Source organism: Macrobrachium nipponense, chromosome 1 (assembly GCF_015104395.2).
Source record: "Macrobrachium nipponense isolate FS-2020 chromosome 1, ASM1510439v2, whole genome shotgun sequence".
NCBI lineage: Eukaryota > Metazoa > Arthropoda > Malacostraca > Decapoda > Palaemonidae > Macrobrachium > Macrobrachium nipponense.
The window spans coordinates 72,465,597-72,486,035 of NC_087200.1; the positions used below are offsets into that span (position 1 = coordinate 72,465,597).

At 34.6% G+C, this 20,439-nt stretch overlaps 2 protein-coding genes across 3 annotated transcripts; both read right to left on the reverse strand.

The window, feature by feature from the left end:
* Window positions 1-4,111: 4,111 nt before the first annotated feature.
* Window positions 4,112-6,998, reverse strand: LOC135220207 (cuticle protein 19.8-like). The gene is made up of 3 exons (XM_064257486.1): window positions 6,920-6,998; window positions 4,683-5,162; window positions 4,112-4,532 (listed from the first exon to the last, which is right to left on the reverse strand). The coding sequence occupies exons 1-3, from the start codon at window positions 6,932-6,934 to the stop codon at window positions 4,257-4,259; spliced, it is 771 nt and encodes a 256-aa protein (XP_064113556.1). The 5' UTR covers window positions 6,935-6,998; the 3' UTR covers window positions 4,112-4,256.
* Window positions 6,999-11,045: 4,047 nt separating this feature from the next.
* LOC135220208 (uncharacterized) lies at window positions 11,046-14,674 on the reverse strand. Of its 2 annotated transcripts, XM_064257488.1 has the most exons (4): window positions 14,649-14,674; window positions 13,235-13,966; window positions 12,895-13,038; window positions 11,046-11,392 (listed from the first exon to the last, which is right to left on the reverse strand). In XM_064257488.1, exons 1-4 carry the CDS (start codon window positions 14,658-14,660, stop codon window positions 11,387-11,389), a joined length of 894 nt encoding a protein of 297 aa, XP_064113558.1. In that variant the 5' UTR covers window positions 14,661-14,674; the 3' UTR covers window positions 11,046-11,386. The 2 variants fall into 2 exon arrangements, with proteins under 2 accessions (XP_064113558.1, XP_064113557.1); XM_064257487.1 differs by lacking the exon at window positions 11,046-11,392 and having other exon boundaries at window positions 11,672-13,038.
* Between the last annotated feature and the right edge of the window lie 5,765 nt (window positions 14,675-20,439).

The following is a 20,439-nucleotide window of genomic DNA, read 5'->3' on the forward strand; positions in this document are numbered from 1 at the left end:
TTGTTCATCGATGAGCGTATGAACAGTAATCAGTATATTGCAATTTTACAGGACATTTTAGTGCCCTCAGTTCGAAAACTATTACTGCCGTATCCCATGCCAATATATATCGCCATGGACAATTCTGCGGTCCACAATGCAAAGGCTGTAAAGAAATGGTTTCAGCAAAATCCAGACGTGGTTCGAATTGATTGGGCTGCGAAGTCTGCAGATCTGAACCCAATAGAAAACTTATGGGCCTATATGATCCAACAATGGGATGTTAATCGTGCTAGGACAAAAGAAAACCTTATAAAGCATGCAATATGATATTTGGGAGAGTTAAGGCCAAAGAGAGGAGTAGCAAACATTTGCGAAGTCCTCGTTGCATCAATGCTAAATAGGATAAGATGCGTGCTAGACGCACGAGGATCTTATACAAAATATTAATCAGTTGTGCTGCCTTTTAAATAAATAATGATTTATTTTAATCTCGTTAGTTTAACAGTCCTACTTTCATCTCATTTACTTCTCTTACATTTATCTTATCCATGTGAATCTATACAGACTTATAGGCCTAGGCCTATGTTATGACTGAGTTCCTGGTTAATTCATCTCTCTCTCTCTCTCTCTCTCTCTCTCTCTCTCTCTCTCTCTCTCTCTCTCTCTCTCTAATGCATACATATAGATATGATATATATCTCACATGTAAATATGAATATATTTATTTTCATTTGTATATTATCTTTACACTGTATTTGACAGGAGGATTATATTATATATATATAATATATATATATATATATATATATATATTATATATATATATAGATATATATCTATCTATATATATATATATATAAATATATATATATATATACATATATATATATATATATATATATAATATATATACGTATAATATATACGCACACCTGTTAATAAGGATATGCTTATTTTCATTAATTTTCTTGACTTAGGCTTGTTTTGACTGCATTCCAGTCCAATGATTTTCTGCATGTATTTCCTTAGGTTATCTGACTATCTATATATGCAATATATATATAAATATATATATATATATATATATATATATATATATATATATATATGTATGTTATAGTATATATAATGCGTGTTTTTTTTATTGTAAATATCGGAAATAAACTTGAACCGAGAAAGGTTACGTTTCATATTACCTATCCTTTTAGCTACTTATAATATAATAGGTATAGCATACGAGTGAGACTGATTCTAATTAAATTCTGTTTAGAAGAAATAAATAGCTACAGTAAGATTACCCTATGAATGCTTTGACTCCCACAACTTCCCAACATGTGCGGATGAAGCAGCATGGCATGAAAGGAATTGGATAAAAAAAAGAGACTAAATTGTATTCGTTTGATTTCTTATGATTGCTTTTTGATATGAGATAGCTAGTCTGAGAAAATTATGTTATGCAATAATGAAAAAGATAAAAAAAAAAGGAGAACATGGGCCAGTAAAAATGAATAACGGGAATAATCAAATAAAGCAGATTGATATAGATTTTCACATCACGTATCCGAGAGAGTATGCTGCTGAAAATAGACCTAGGTCCTAGGCTAACATAGTGCCAAAATCAGAAGTCAAATTTAGGCATGTTATATGTGTTATGCAAATTATTTTATTGATCAAAGGAGAAAATTTGCTAAATCACATTTTGCTATTAAAGAATGTTGTATTATTATTCGACAGTAGGTTATTAAGAAACTGACGATACCCCAGTACAGTACGATACGTTGGTTCATGACTAGCAGCATCAAAGCCCAACGTCCAAATACTTATGCAATTGCTGCCACGGATCCTTAGTTGAGAATACCATTAGAATTCGTGTCCTCGTGGTTGTATATTTTCAATACTTTGCAAAACAAAATATATATTTGACGTTGAATAAGTCTACTCAGTTCTAATGTAATTTATTTCAAGTAGAGCACCTTAAAAGGAAATATTATTTATTGTACGTAAATAATCGGCACCTGCATATGGCAATATTTCCATAACGAAACAAGGAATTAAGAAACTACGCCAATTCTTTGTTGGCCGTCGTGTACCTCCTGAACCTCATATGTATGCGCTATACTCTATAAACTATAGATATATATATATATATATATATATATATATATATATATATATATATATATATATATATATTTATGTATAATATAAATATGCAATGTATAGGTATATATTCATATGTATACACACACACACACAAACACACACACACACACACATATATATATATATATATATAATATATATATAGATATATATAATATATATTTGATTATTGTTATATACAGATTTCTCAACATAATAATTTTTGTATCTTTGACCTTTTCATAGAAGATTACATATTTCTTGGTGGTCCTCATGAGTGCATGAGGTTTGTAATTTACAAGTGTTCTTATCAGTTCCTCTTATGATATAGGATATGAGCTTTAGCGAAGTCTTTATCCTAAGTTTGCGTAGATCCATGCGTGTCCCACTCTCCCCGTCACGATTAAAGAAAAAAATAAAGTGACTGGTAAACTATCCTGAAGTATCGCTTGATTAGAACGTATACACAAATCTTGTTGATACATTTTTTTTCTTAAGCTCTAAATTTTCCTGGTCCTGAGGCATCTCACAGAGCTTAATACATATGGTACTATTAAACAGTGGTAAGTGCATCTAACTGTTTTGAAATGTCCTTCAAAATTTGTATATATCTTGCCATGAGTGAAAAGAAAAATATTTGTTTCTCTGTCTAACTGTAGGAAATAAAGCCTGGAATCCTGTGTCTATTATACCCATTCCTTCCTTCTTACGCTACGTCTCATCACAACCGAATAATATCATAGATATAATCATTCGATTTAATCATTCCGTATTTGCTTTTAATTCTGTATTAGGCTGTATAAGTATAGTATTTCTATTAAAATGTACAACGGAAAATGGCCCCTTAAGATAGCGTAACCAAAATCGGCTTTAATCCGTTCTGTGGGGCCTCGTGGGGAGTAGGAAATTGCACAGGGCCACAACTATCGAAAAGTATGGTATTGGATGATCTGCACTGATCAGAAACGTTTATCAGAGAGGGAAAACATTTTCATTTTCAGCCATAAAGAGGAGTAGATTGGTTTTATCTCATGGTTCGTTCACTGACAACAATAACCTATGCTTGATAAACTCGAAAGAGAAAAACTCACATAACTCGTGTTCATGTTCAGGTTGTTATTGTTATCATTATCATTAATTATGTTTTTTAAGCATTAACTAACATTTTAATCGGTTTTTATTCTTATGCTGCCAAGAGACGTTGAGTGAAATCCTGTTTCTGGGATCTAGTTTCCTGTGCTGTAGTGCAATATTTATGGACTGCATGGAAAAACGTTCTTGCTTTTTAGTGGCATTATGCTCTGGCACTCTGGTTTCCTAAGACGAGGCTGTTGTCCGACACCATCTTTCCAGGCCTCAAGAAACTCATGGCTGCTTTAACGTAATGCCGTTCTTTGGGTTAGTAGTGTATTTTGGGAATGAGTTTCCAACTTCTCCTAACACCTGATATGAATGTGGATGTCGTGAGGTCAAAGTTATGACTGAATGTTCCATCTATTGCAAACCAGACTATGATGATAATCTGTTTATTTTCATAGCTTTGACAAAGATACAGCGTGATGACGATTTCAACGCTCACTGAAGCGAGAGCTTAAATTCAGTTTTCATACTGACTGCAGTGCCTACAAAGCTTTTGATAGTTCTTCTAAATCTGACTGTGAACAAAGTATAGCTGACGCATTCACATGTCGGGTAATTTCTTGGATCTAATGTTATCTGAATCCCTTGGTTATAATAAGTGCCGTGAGTCCTCCATTTAGTTTCTAGAATTATACTGGCAAGTTGTCCCTGCACTGATCTACTCTTGTGTGTGTATATATATACGATATATATATATATATATATATATATATATATATATATTATATATATATATATATAATGCTATCAAATGTACTAAACCTTAAAATCTCATTTTGTAGTAAATTACATAAGGACCCATCTACCACTTGGAAAAGGATTGTTGAATTTCGCAAACACCGTCACATTTTGTTATTTGCTACATTTTATTTCATGGTTATCCAAAGCAAAGAACCATAGAGCATGGACTTGAAAAGTTGATTTTTGATACAGGAGGCCCCTTGGTTCTAGCAAAGAGACCTCTGTTGTCTTTCATAAAAAAAACCTGGACACTAGCCGTAATGTGTTGGCCTGTAATGATTGAAGGGAGACTGGTATAGGCTTTGTGGCTGAGTAATGGGGTATTGGGCTGTTCCTTCGTATGTCACATCAGCCACGAACCCTGATCCACCCTGAACTGAGTAATTTACCCTCTGTAGACGCCCATCAGGAAGCCTGACGTGGTAGCTTCCTCGTGTAATGTCTCCGTCGCGAGTCTCTTGGTGGCCTGATTGATTTCCTGTGAGGTCATCTTGCACAGAATAGCCATAGCTGTATCGGGCTGGCCCCTGAAGGAAAAGGAGGAAGATTTGTATAAGACTCTAGCAACTTTCTCGCTAAAACATTTGATATTTAGGTGCCATATTGTACGAAGACATTTATGAATTCTGTTAATCAAAGGCACGCAGATTGTTAAAAAATCGCTTCTGGGAGCTTACCTGTATATCAGGGGTAAGATATAGTTGTCCTGGCTGATTTATGAAGGAAGTGGTTGGAGTACCATAGGCAGAAGTAGACGTGAAAACAGGAGAAAGAGTAGATGAATAAGCTGGAGAAAGAGTAGATGAATAAACTGGAGAAAGAGTAGATGAATAAGCTGGAGAAAGAGTAGATGAATAGACTGGAGAAAGAGTAGATGAATAAGCTGGAGAAAGAGTAGATGTGTAAACCGGAGAAGGAGTAGGTCTATAAATTTGAACAGGGGAGGATGTATGCACTTGAATGGGGTTATAATTAAAAGACTGCTGAGATGGAGGAATGAAACCTTGGGAATAGGGGGTAGAATAGAGCGGCGATCCGGAGCTCTGATAGCTGAAAGAAGTGGGAGTGTTATAAGAAACAGATGCTGGAGTGGTGTAATGATATTGACCCAGGGATTTACAACACACCAAAGTTGTGAAGGCGCTGAAAACCACGACCTGTAAAATAAAATGAGTGCTGTAACTGCTATGACTAATACTGAGATACATAAGTAGTCAACATAATTATTAGTATTTTTCAGTAGGCTACCTACCAAAAATACAGGATCTGCTCCTAGGACCATAGTTATTCTAGAACCATCATTGTCATCCTCAAAGGAAAAGGGTACCTCTGTGTTAGTGAAGTTAACAAATATTCCATCATTGAGTTCAGGAGAGTTACAGGAGGTGAAATGTTTTAATTTTTGTTTTGAAAAATGTGCTGATTTCCCCCTAAATTGAAGATGTCTTATGATATATTATTGCTGCTTTACTGTAAACATTGAGCCGCAAGATTTTTAGGATATGTCAAAACGTTAATATTTTACTTCATTATGATTAACTTAATGTTTCAGTCCTACTTTTTTTTTTTTTACAGTGAATGCGGAAGGATATAAAAAAACGGATAACTAAAAAAAAAGTATAAGATACTTGTTTAGGAACTCTTGATAACATTTCAGGCAGTAGCTTCCTTATGTTTTTCTCCTCGCACTATCACTAAAATAATGTTCTAAATACATGAAGAGAAGTTAAAACAACATAGCTGATAGAGTGAATATTAAATATCTAAAATCAAACTACCCAGATTACGAAAACCCATACCTTGCTGAGCTAGACAAATCCAGGAAAATCAATCAACTTATCGGCTAGAAATTATGAGAACTGAGCACTTTTGATTTTGAAGAATAACATGAAAACGAGACGGTTCCTACAGTACGAGTACCAAGTCAGTTTGCCATATTCTCATCATTGGACAACTGCTTTCAGTCTTATCCCATCTGTTCAGTCGCTTGCCATGGTAGACAAGTGCTGTCATCCTATTACCATGTAGTTAATGAAAATCTGTCCGCCATTGTTTCCTACTTCGCTGAGGTAGAATTATGAAGATTCAAAATGCTGATAATTAAAAATGATGATATGTCTCATTTCCTGTTACAATATTACGTCAGTGAGATTTGTTATGATCGTCTAAAACATCCTCATCCACACCAACGAGGTAAAACGTTGGAGTCTCAATTAAGTGTCTTAACTGTGGAAATGCTTAATTCATGGAGAAATATGGAGTCAAAGGTCTCGTTTTAGTTCCATGATCAGGAACAACGGCCCCAATTTGCTGAAATGAAGAGGTCAAACGCCCAAGTTTAGCAAAATGTTCTTAGTTTAAAGCCAAATTTATTGACGCTACCATATTTTCAAATATTATTTAATGAGAATACATTCTTGGTAAAACCTTGATTTCTCGAAATGTGGGACGTTGAATTTCATTTAAAAAATCAAAATGCTCGTTCATAAAGTTTTTTTATTTTTATTTTTATTTTATTCATTTATTTATTTATTTTTACAAAATGAATCAAGGTGTTCGGTCCAGGCATATTCAGAAAGTAAATGTTCGCTGAATTTCCTTTTGTTTTATAACTCAAAATTTACGAAAGAGGAAAGGTACTTTACAATACGAAATAAAAAGAAATTGTCCTCTATGCCTGGAAAGTTTAAGTAAGATAAACAGTAAGTGGCCTTGGTTGTATGGAAACTGAAAGAAATAACAACGTTTGTAAAAGGGAAAGAGTTCCATTTACAAAGAAAACGAAACGATCAAATGCCGATATTTCTGCTACGAAAGACAACACTTTTCATCAAAACTAACTTCCACGAAAGTTCAACGTCAGATCGACAGCAACAAAAATACTCGAGGAAAAGAGCCGCGTGATTTATAATACCTTGAGAAGATCCATGCTGAGAGACGTCGGCGAAGAAATGAATGTCAGAGTTCGGCAGCGCCACCCTTTTATACTGAAGCCGGACTTTACTTCATTCGGCCGATACCCGCATAGATGCCATGACGCCATAATGAAGATAACCGTCGTATACGAATGAGTCTCCGGTATTTCCTTCAGTCAATTTGCCAAAACACTTTCTCGTCATGAATCTGTAAGAACACTTTCACAAGCATCACGTCCCAATAACGTTCGTCAATGACCTGTTCCTACCATGTCAAGACTAACAACTAAGAGTGTACTGCTTTGATTTACATCATTCTTTTTCATTTGCAGCTTAAGCGCGAGAGGCTGCCTTTGATATCAGCGATTCGTTTATTGCACAAACAAAAACGAAGGAATGAGAAAGCATCCAGAGTGGAAGTATCCTCTCAAGGCCAAGGCAATTTATTATTGCCTTCATCTACAAGAAATTATGCGGGTGCAGAGATCTACTGTAAATGGCACAAATGTAGGCCCCCACCCCGTAGGAGTTAGTGCCGACAGTGCACCTCATGGGTTGTACTGTAGGCATTACTAGATGTTCTTTGCAGCATCCCTTCGGCCCCTAGCTACAACGACTTCCATCCCTTTTACTGTACCTCCATTCATAATATCTTTCTTCCATCTAGCTTGTACCCTTTCCTGACTATCATTTCTTAGTGCAACTGCGAGCTTTTCCTCCTGTTACACCTTTTAGACCTACCCACTCTCAATTTCCTTTCCAGCGCTGAATGACTTCATAGGTCCCAGTACTTGACCTTTGGACCAAACTCCATATTCCATTCCATTCCATACCTACAAATGTGACGGAATTTTTCCCCTAATATCTTCCTGTTTGTCATATAAAAATTTGGAGGGCACACCCTCACTCAAAAAAAAAATAAATGAAAAAATAAATAAATGAAAATAATAAATAAATAAATAAATAAAAAATAGATAGATAAAAACTCGAGCATTGTTTGAAATACAACACAACTCTGTATATATATATGTATATATATATATATATATATATATATAGTATATATATATATATATATATATATATATATATATATGGGAGCTCGTATGTGTTTGCGTAATTGTAATAAACAAATCGATTCTTAATCAATTCCTCAGATGTTTCAAATACTTGAAAATCGAAATTAGTAGTTTTATGTAGTATTTCTCACACCATTTCCGTACAGACCATCCCACTACCATAGTTTTCAAAAGCCGGGCTCCTTTCAGTTAATAAGACCTCTCTCGCTCCCCTACTGAACCGATCAAAACCGGTTTTGGTTATTCTTGAAGGAACTATTCTCCGCTATACTTTGTAATAAGATACCACATTCTTAAAGCCTAATTTAAAATGATAAGCAGATACGGAATGGTTAACATAGAATAATTATCCATATTATTAGTCGGCTGTGATAGGATAGAATTTGAGGATGCAGGAAATGTGTGAGAAATACCTACATAAAACTGCTAATTTGGATTTTCAACTATTTCTTAAAGTATAACATAGATTAAATATTTTATCTTTTACTAAATAAAATATATATATATATATATATATATATATATATATATATATATATATATATATGTATGTATATATATATGTATATACCTTTCATTTAGTAAAAAGATAAAATATATTTTATGTTTATACATTTGAATATATATATATATATATATATATATATATATATATATATATATATATATATATATATATATATATATATATATATATATATATATATATATATATATATATATATATCTTTCATTTAGTAAAAAGATAAAATATTAAATTCTAATTTATGTTATACATTTAAGAACTAGTTGAAAATCCAAATTAGCAGTTTTATGTACTTATTTCTCACACCATTTCCTGCTAACAATATGGATAATTATTCTATGTTAACCATTCCGTATCTGCTTATCATTCTAAATTAGACTTTATGAATATGGTATTCTTATTACAACGTATAACGGAGAATAGTTCCTTCAAGACAGCATAACCATAACCGGTTTTGATCGGTTCTGTAGGGGATCGAGAGAGATCTTATTAACTGAAAGGAGCCCCGGCTTTTGAAAACTATGGTATTGGATGGTCTGTACGGATCACAAACGTTAATCATGGAGGGTAAACGTGATCATTTTCAGCTACAGAGGAATAGATTGGTTTTATCTAATGGTTCAACAAATGGTAGCGATAATTTATGATTGTAAAACTAAAAAATTGCTCTATGAACATGAATGTAACTCACGAGGTAATTGGTGACACAATGGCACAATCAACACTTGACTGACTTACCTTTCAAACGACACATACGCACAAAATATTAGCATTCTGAAAAGCGACGTCATGTCTAACGGAAAATGCGACGATCCCACCTTTCTCTTATTCCTCGGAGAGTCAGGCCCTACCAAATATATCAGCAACTGGCAAGAATACCTTTTTGGTAGTGGCTATTCAAGACGTGGAACTTTTCTCTTGTTATCATGAGTTCAGAACATAAGCTTTCAAATCCGGAAGTTTGGGTGCTTTTCTCTTGCTTTAACTCTGTCAAATTAAATTGGTTGTATTGTCTTTGATTTTTCATCGGACTGTATATTATGTGATTCTTATATTGCAGTAACATATACACTCAAAAGTAAAGTGATTATTTTGGTCTGTGACAAAACCTTGGCATCAGACATCTGTTCAGCCTTTAATATCCAAGGACTTTAGCATACACCTTTCGTGCCTGTTACCACCTCTGGCTAATGACCTTATCTAAATCACAAATATTTTACTGCTGTGTCTATTACCACGAAACATACTTCATGTGTGTATTATTGCCAAAAATAAACCTACCGTATTTCACTCCATTAGTTTCATAAACACAATCCATTTCAGTCCAGGTTATTCACCAATACCAAGAGTGGTTATATTCCCTTGTGTTTCACTGTTTCACTCGGGATCAGGGACCATCTGTACGACGTCAAATAAACCCCAATCAATCATTCAATCTTCAGAGCGGTGGAATGTACTCCTTTTTTTCAGTAAATTTTTTCCATCCATCCTCTTTCGGTTAATCCACTTTTTGAATTTCAAGAAGTACCTTTTATCTCAGACTCTAGAAATATATGGGATAATTACTAATTTGATTTAATTGTTGCCTGAAAGAGGACTGTTAAGATTAGCAGAAAAATCCCTATTCAATTGCGAGTAATATTTTGTTGGTTTCTGCATTCTTCTGACACAATGTATTCTTGCTCAGGTACTGAACTGCGGGCGGTAAGTTGATTGGTATGTCAAGCAATATTATGGACTGCCAGATTTGAATAAACGTGTTTTCTTAAACTGGCAAGGTAGATCTTGCTCCTGTTGCACTCATATGCACCATTTATACTCAGAGTTCCACATGAGCGAATGAGCGAGCATTTCATTGGAAGCTGAGTTTCAGTGGTAATTACGTACAAACATATATAATTCATAGCTCATTAGCAATTATTCAGCTTCAATTTCAGATGTCCAGGGCAAATTACTGAAGTATATATACTTATACATAAAACCTTATGATAACAGACTCTTACGAGTTGCGTTAGCAGTCATCTCTTGAAGGCATTATGCCAATCTTCAACTGAGAGAGCTTTTTTAGTCACCCTTTGTCTCTATTGCTAAGCCTCCTGTTAACACCTTACCACTCTTACGGCCAAATTACACCAATGTTCATTTTGTTGGCTTAGATTTGTTTCCTGTAACGACTGTGCATTTCACTTTCTTAACTGTTTGACTTAAGCTCCCCTGACGCATACAGTTAAATTCCCATTCGAATCCTCAAAGACGCCTTTTTATGATTTGGTTTTTCATTTCGTCAAAGCGCATGCAATCTTATCCTTATTTATAAAGCATCACTGTCCTCAAAATAAGTAATCGACCTAGATGCGGAAGTAAGGCGTGGATCGCATGATAAATGTAATTAGGTGGAAGGTGACTACGTAATCATCTGGGAGAAAACCAGTGGTTATGTTATCTAGAGGTATCTGAACGTTAAATGATTTGGATGGTGTATTGTTTCTCTATGATGTCATACAGGAATGTTAACCTGCACAAAATTTGCTTTGGTTAGATTTTTACATTAACATTCCTGAGTAATTTCATGCCGTATTCCTTGTGATGTACAGCTTGGGATAACATTAATGTGTTTACTCAGCTGTCTTTAGTTTATTTTCCGATACAGTGCATATTCTCCTCACTATGTATTTTCTCCAGGTACAGTGACAACGACCATTCTCTTGAGCGCCCGCTTCATTAAATGTCAAAGTAAACAAATTATTCAAAGTTGTCCGTTTTTCCGTCAATTCCTTCAGGTTTCCTCAGACATAACTACTAAGAGGAAAATCGACGAACAGCTACTTCAGTCTCATATTTGCAGTCTTCATCTCCCTTTTCTAACCCTGTCAAGATTAGAAATAGTATGCACTTTATCCTTTTACCTTGTTCTGTCAGTTGTCAGAATTAACACTCCTTTATATCGTTTATATTTGTATCATCAATACATTTGCTGATAATATGTTTACCAGCTTATACATTCTGGATTAGAGGTTAAGTTATATATATATATACTATATATATATATATATAATATATATATATATATATATGAGTGTGTGTGTGCGTGTATCATATGCTTGCGTTGTGGTATATTTATATGTATATGTAGATAAACTAATCTGTTAAGGAAACAATAACTTTTTTATTTAGTTGATGTAAGGTTATTAATTTTTACAGGGTGACAATTCCATGCCTTTAAAAACATCCTAAGAGATATCTATTTCTTATCTTTTATCCTCTCCTTTTGCACTCTATCCATTAATCATTAATAGGAGTTCATTACTAACAGCTTATCATTACAGAAGACTTTATATAAGGTTTTTCCTTGTGCATATTTTCTTCACTTGTTCATCTAGCTGTAAACTTTTAGGGATATTTATCTGCTACAATTGACTTATATAATCGCTAGCGGCATGCACTATCCCGCTACCTCAGCAGGATAGTGCAGGATAGTCAGTAATTTCCAGGGGAGTCGCGACCCCTAGCGAAAAAAATAATAATTCTCTAATTATATTCGTTATTCTCTTCACAAGACTGAGGAACTAATATTCAGATATTTATGAAAAAATGCAAAAGTATCACCCTGTAACGTTAGTTTCCCATAGTCTATTACTCTAGTTGGACTCTGGGTTTACCATGTTTTGTAATCATTTACCTCCCTCCCTCTCCCTCGAAACCCCTTCTCTTTCTCTTTTTTACTTATTTTCCTTTAAATCTGGGGGTGAATTTTACTCGTAGATGCAAGGAGGAAGTGGAAGGAAGGACCAACTCTTAGAGGTGACATGGTAATAAAAAGTTTAAGGACCATTGTGCCAGCTTCTCCTCTATCACTGGCATCAGTAGAGAGATGTAGGGAAGACTATCTTAGCTGAATGCCACTGAAACGGCAATTATTTCCAATAACACCGCCCTAGAAGAGGGGCTCCCTCTAAAACAAAAATAATAATTAACATTGATATCATAGCCAGATATTAGTAAATGAGAAAACTTAAATGAATCCTCAGAAAAGTGTAAAATAAATAATAGTTAATCAAAAAAGGAAAACTATATCAGATTCAATTTGGTTTAAACATACACACTAACAAAAACATCTATTCAACAATAACAAATAACGAAAAAAAACACGTATTCAACAATAAAAAAAAACTCACATTCATTAATAACAAACAAACAAAAATTAAAAAATGAAGAACTTAAAGATACAGAGAATTATGATACACTGTTACTTCATAGTGACACAGAATGACTAGGGAAGAAGGCGAAGAGCTGAACTTCAGCAAAACTAAGCGTTTTCATAAGCAACCTGAGCCACATAACCGCCGTCACCTTCGACTGAATAGCTCACCCTCTGGAGACGACCGTCGGGTAGTAAGACCTCGTAGTAGCCTAAGGTGTCTTGACCTCTTCGCGTCTCTTGATGAGCGAAATTGTTTCTTGAGTGTTCATCATTCACTATGTAACCGAAATCATAATGAGGCTCCGGAAATATCTGTAAGGTGATGTCAAATAAATAATTAGATTAGCAAAATAATTAGCATCAAGACTTGAACTCTGCAAGCACTCGTGTACTGAACGCAGGTTGGAGAATATAACTGTAACGGAACGGATGATTTTTTCTAGTTTTGTTTTTATCACTACACACATCTATCCCAAACAGACTAAAAGATCAGTTTTACTAAACTTACATTATTTGTTGGTGATGGTACTGGTGCTGCAAGAGGCATAAACATCGGGGAATGAGCAGAACTGGATACTCCTGAGGGACTTGTTAAAGCTAAAGAAGGTTGGTCATGAGAAGAGCGAAAACCATCTTTTTTACTCGTTATTCCTAGGAAAGGAAATTTTGAACCAAAAGCCGATACAATCGAATTAGTTAGGCCAGTTGTAGGAAATGATATCGAAACGGGATTCCCTGGATGATGCACTAAAGCAGGAATAGGAATATGAATCAGAGAGAGTGGTCCTCCTGGACCTGAATTGAATGGTTGCAGTAATGGAATGAGTGTGTTACCTAGGCTTAAGAACCGTTTCTCTTTTTGAGCAGGACTCTGCACATCAGCAAAAACGGGAGAGAATTTAATAGGACCTGGCTGCTGTAAAGTAGGCGGCAGCAAAATAGTTTGTGTCGTAGAGCTAGGACTGGAGTACGTGGCAGAATTTGGGGTAGCAGCACCAAAACTTTTAATTAGGGGTCCAGTAACTTCTGAAGCAGATGAAGATGATCCAAAAGAGTGGAGATTTAGAGGTGGGGGTTGGCCTTCTGACTGCCTGAATGGCAGTGGTGGAGCCAGAGAAGATGGTACAAGGTGTAGTACTAGAGGTTCCGAGGGTAGCGGAGTTGCTTGCTTAGGTGAAGTTCTGCTAGGAACGTTTCCGTTAGCAGCAATCGCGTGTAGGGTTACGATGAGTACGTATATCTGTAAAAATGATACGTTTTCCTTTTGTGAGTTTGAATATAATACAAGACAGATGCAGTGTTTGACTGCATTGTACCAATTTGTTCAACTCAATGTACTTAATGTGAAATATGAACTGTTTGTTAGCCTAGATTGGGAAAATAGTGTAGTTGCTCTAACTTCTTGATGTTTTTTTATACTAGTTGTTAGCTTATATTTTTAAATATTTTCATATATAAGAAGGATATTAAAATGTCCTGAAACATCTCATTTAGCTACTATAAAATGTATTTGATTTACATACACATATCATGTACAACAGTATAAGTCTTTTAAACTCAGTGTACTTAGTCAGTTTATGGATAACTTTATTTTTAGTGTAAAATGTAATCGCGGTAATTATAATTGTGGTCGCTAAAGCAAGCAGAAAATACGAAGAAATATTTAAGAAAAATAAATTTTGAATGTATCACTTATTACTCCAATTCATCAATTTTGTAATCTAATGAAAATACTGAGATATTATAAAATAAAGAAATAAGAAACCATAAGTTGATATTGTGATATATGTAACAAGAATTTGAAATCGTTAGAGCGCTCGAATAATTAGCTAATGAAATTTACATACTTGGGCAACGCAACTCAGATATATAATCTAGGAGTGAGGAAACTATTCCAGAGCAGGAACATATCTGCGCCTTACCTTGATTCCCATGTTGATGACGACGATGGCAAAACGACAATGACTTGGGATGCGTTATCCCTAATCCTTATATAGAGTGTGATCTAGATCTGCCGTTGCTTATTGGATTATGCATTTCCTGATAAGTGTAACGGTACGACTCATCTTGATACAGTGGCATAATAATTATGATTATTATGGGTTCAGTAGCAGTACGTTAGCTATTGGGGAGAGCACCTCAGGTGGTTTCCTAATGTAGAGAGGACATTTCACTGATTAGGAAAAAGGATAATGACACTGTGTGGTAATTAAGGACTGTTCAATTGCAATCAGCAAAAGGCTAATGACGTTGCTTAGTGCTGCAGCGTTCGGTTGACGTTTGCTAGATCCATGAATCACTCCCAGATTGTATCCTCCAGCCCTGCCCACTGTAAATGGGAGCATGTGTCTACTGGGGTCAATAAATGGGCTTGAGGCTTGCAGCTTCATTCCCATAAAGACTTGCTGAAATAGCGGAAGGTTATGCACGCACACACACTCACACATACAAACACACACACACAGATATATATATATATATATATATATATATATATATATATATATATATATATATATATGTATATATATATATATATATATATATATATATATATATAATGGTCATGCAACTGCCAATTTAAAAAATATCAAAGGAAAAGTCAATCATCTGAAAAATTAACCAAAGTACATAATGGTGCATATTTTCCTCCAAAGGATTACACTAATAGACACAGTACAGAGAAAAGAATACCATTAACTCATATCCCAATTACATGCTAGCCCACGTAAAACGAGTTTCGCCAATACTTGATTGTCATTCGAAATAAGATGTACTTCATACATCATTCTTCAGCATGTGTACTGTTCGAAAGTAGCTACGGGTCTGCCTTGTAAGTAGAGCGTGATTTCTTTAACCTATATTGTAATTTCTACCAGATATATCCCCTATACCAACTGCTACATGTACACTAATTTCGACAGCCAAGTAATCTTTGATTTCTCTAACTTCAAACACTATTACTACCAGTGGTAACGACTTCAAGAAAATCAACTCCAGCAGTTAAATATGAATTTATTGATTCGTTTGTGGTGCACTTGAAGCTGGGGCCAATATAGCGCAAAACGAAAGCCAAGAAATAAGCGTTCTATTCTTTTTTCAACTAAATGAATTTATTAGATATTTCTACTATCGATTGATATCTGTAGTTTTGAAATGAGGTGAGGCTGGAGGTATATCTGATTATTATTTGGTTAAATAAATTTTAAAATACCATGTAGTTCCAGTTGCAGAGTAAAGTCTCAGAGTGTTGCTATAATTGCTATCATGACAACTGAATTGGATGAGAAAGAAATGGGTATGGCAAAAAGGAGAACATAGATGAAAAATGGGCGATGGTGAAAGACGTCAAAGTCGGAAGAGTTCAACCGGAGGATGAAAAAAGAAAGGATAAATTAGGGTTACTGAATCAGCAAGCAGAGTTTGCATGTAGACTTAGCAGGAAGAAGTAGTATTAACAAAAAGTGATGAGATAATCAAATTAGAGAGTTAGTGAAGGAAAAACAGTTGTTTCAGGTGAACTTGTATGGAAGAAGAGAGAATATTGTGCAGCTTTTATATGTAAGGAGAGTGATAAGGTAAAGGGGACGAAAGTAAAGGAGAAATAAACATTAAATGAAAAAGGGAGAAAACAGTATACAGGAAGTAAAACACGACAAAAAAAGGCTAGTGATTGTGGAATTTGTAATGATAAATGTGATTGGAGAGAATATGTCTGAATAGAAAATTGTCTTTGGATTATAAAGAGACCATTCCGAACAGTAGGAGTTGATCAGAGTACAAGTAAGATAATGAATTGTTGGCAACATTAAGTGACTAACCATGGCATGTAAAAACTGAATTTCTCATTGGTAATAGACTGAAAAAAATGGGAACTAATTATCTAAAATTCCCAAGAAAAAAGAAACTCAACTATGAATTTGTCATTTCACTTTGTCATTTCACTGAAACCAGGATGAACCCCGAGACCTTGTACATACATTCCAGACAGCAAAAAAAAAAAAAAAAAAAATAAAATAAATAAATGAAAAAATAAATAAATAAATAAAAATCAAGCATAATCTATATGCTCCGGTGCCTTTGTAAAGCTTAGGTTAAATCCATCGATGTTGTTTCGAAATTTCTTGTGAACAGACGAACAAAATACATTGGCTAAATCAAGACTTTTCTCCAACTCCGTAATGCTGCTATCTGAATCTAATTACACAAATGCAATAGCCTTCGATGTTAACGTCTCCTCGTTCTTCAGTAACACGAATTCTATAAAAGGAACAGCATAATGACACGCCCGCAGATGAATTCAGGAGTTAACAAATATAATCAGCAGTCATAAACATTCCTCCACAGTCCAATAAATAAATGCAATCTAAGCATGAAACAAGAATTCGAAACGTAATCAATACATTTCCGAAGGAGTCTTGATACGTGAAGATTTATTCTTATCTCCCTCCATTCATTCCCCAGTGATACTTTCGTCACAGCTCGCTCGGCTGCATATTCCCGAACTGCAACCGAGTGTTGGATGGAACCTTCTCTGAAAAATGCGGAACGCCATATCTTAAAAATTAACTAAAGAATTTTCTTGAAAATAATCTCATTATGTTTTCAACATCCAAAATACTATGAATTTTATGAATTTATACCTAGGAGAACAACTAAAAAACCGGGGCTGGTGCAATACTAGCATACACCTCAGGAATTTGCTGCCAGGCTCTTTGCCAGGAGGGTCCAGGGGAACTTGTCAGGATTCAGGTCGCTGGATCCCTCAAGGTCGTTTGTAACCACTTGCTAACTGTTTATGTAAGTTAATATTGCTCGCAGCAGAAGAGGAAATTTCTTTTCCGCTTTCTTATTTTGTCTTTCACATTTTGTTTTGGTGTGCCAGTATATTTCTTTGTCTTTTTCCCTTACTCTCAGATCACTTTATACACCTCTCTCTCTCTCTCTCTCTCTCTCGTCTCTATTCCATATAATATATATATTATATATATATATATATAGATACATACATATATATTATATATATATATATATATATTATATCTAGATTATACATAATATATATATATATTGATAGAGAGAGAGAGACAGAGAGAGGGCGAGAGAGAGAGAGAGTGATAAACTTATGAGACTTAGGGAAAATAGGAAGAAATACACTGACACACTACAAAAGATGTGGAAAACTAAATATATATATATATATATATATATATATATATATATATATATATATATATATATATATATATATATCTTTCTTCTTTCTCGTAGACTCGTAGAATTTTCATAAATGATAAAGCTCTCTCGTCTTTTTTATGAATGTATTTGGATGTCATTTTTTCGAATCTAAATTTCGTTCCATCAGACTTGGAGAGTTATTTTGCATATTCATTTACAATTTTCACCTTTCATTCTCTTTTCCTTTTGCCATGGCTCAAAATATATCCTAAATAATTCATCTCTTCGTCTGATTCTTTATTTATCAACACATTCCTTTTTTCCTTCCTTTGCAAATGATTTGATTGTCATCCTGTGCACTTGTCTGAGGGCTTATTTTCGTATTCGTTGATATTTTACGAACATATTACGTTCTGATCCTTTATTTTCCTCTTCCTCTGAACATTCAATATTTTGAAGAAAGGTCTGAGTATGGAAACCTTCCATTACCAGTTCGAGCTTAGGTTGGTGTAAAGTTCTCGTGTTTCGTATATCTACAGACATAACATTTATAAGTCATGGGGCTTTTGTGGATCTCATCAAATCACTTCGGTGATTGTATTAGATAATAAGGATTCTCCTTCCCGATAAACGTTAACAATTAATGAATGTACGTATGTACCCAACCCCGCCTGCATTTGTTGATAATATTGCATACGATAAATAAGCTCTTGGGGCTTGACTGTAGTACCATGTATCGAATCACCATTGAGTCAAGAATTTTCTTTATGGAAATGCGCCGTCATGTTAATTCAAACAAGTGCTAATAACGAAGTTTAGGGATCACTTATTCCAAACGCTTTCATAACTCATTGTAACCCACTGCTGCGTGAAGCAAACACTAAGATTTGTTACAAGGTTCATTAACCCCAACTTATGCCGGCTTGAGTTCAAGGACTGCCCTTCCTGTTTCTTTGTTTGCTTGTTTGTTTATTTCCCTATTTTAGCTTACTCGGGGAGTAAGGCTACAAAGTACTTTGCTGTTGCTGTTGTTCCTTCTGCTGTTGTTCTTGTTGGAGGGATAGGAAAACTCTGGGGAAAAGCCTAAAAAGGTCTCAAGGCGTTTCGCGTTGAGTTAAAGGTACGGGAATTGTATAATAGGGTATTTATGATTTATTTATTTGAATAAAAATGTAAAAAAATAAATAATGTGTATGTTAAACGGGACAGGACAATTATTTCTAGTAAAATATAGCATACTATTTGATTTTTGTTGATGAAACAACGCTCTATTTGACCATAGATTTTAACACGCGCCTTGAGTAAGCGGGAGGTCGGATCATGCCTTGTTTTATGTAATTATATCATGCCGGCTAGATAGTGATAAGGCTAGACTTGGCCTTTTATAGCGTCGAAATTCATCGTTCTAACGACTCAGCCATGAGAGGCTCTATGAGTTTATATTATTTGACACAACCATGTGAGGCGCCTATATAAAATATTATGATGTAGGCTGTGTTTTTACCTCGTGATGGTCCGTTTAAATTTATCCTCACATGTCCTACCAAATAATCTCCTGGAAAAAAATAATTTAACTAGCATGTCCCTACGATCCACTTTCGAAATGACTTATTCATTTATCGCCGAATTATTTTTCGAACCTTTCCCGTATTGTCTGTGGAAAAATGGGCATTTAAACAGTATAATATGTTTTTGTTCTTAATGTAACCATTAATTCTCTCACCAAGCTTACTGGCAGGATTAGGCATTTATAAATATTTGTAAGACACTGCTTTTCTTTTGGTGGTAAACAGAATGTCATCGGTCTGCCGTAAATCATAGTCAGTGCCAGATTATACTGATTAAATTTTTCCTCTGTTTAATCACTGCCATCAACTTCTGTTTTCACAAAGCTGGGAAACAATAAAACTGTAGAGAAATACAAGCTAACAAAAAATTAATAAATTATCACAATGGCATTTCGTACAGAATCCATCACTCTTGATAAATCTAGCGTTTCAGTTATGCGTAGATTTTCTTCTCATCATACGAAAAATAGACACTGATTGATAATATGACGTTTGATAACATAATTTGAACACTACTGACATTAGCAAATGTCAACTCGTGGACCCGCTGACATTCTGTGTGGTCTGGGGTTGGCAGTCATGTGGATGCTGTTATCAATTCAGAATTGTTATATGCGTCTCAAAATACCGAGGGAAGGTTATTGATTTTCTTTCGAGACTTTATCTAATTATTCTCTTTTGAGTAACTAGGGAAGTCTTAACAACTAAATGCTATCCTTTACATATTCTGGTATTATCTAGATATTATAAAAGTTGGCAACACTGCTGGTTGTCCCGTTTGAGCACACGCAGAGTGCATTATAAGCGATGTTAACTATTCCGTATCCTTCTTTGTATAGTTTTATGGGTATTTTAGTCTTAGCTTTCCCTAGCACAGCCCAAAGTAGCTTTTGAATACCTTTGTGAAGTACTGTTAAGAATATTTCTATTCAATGACTTTGAGCGCTTATATTTCTCATTGACATTT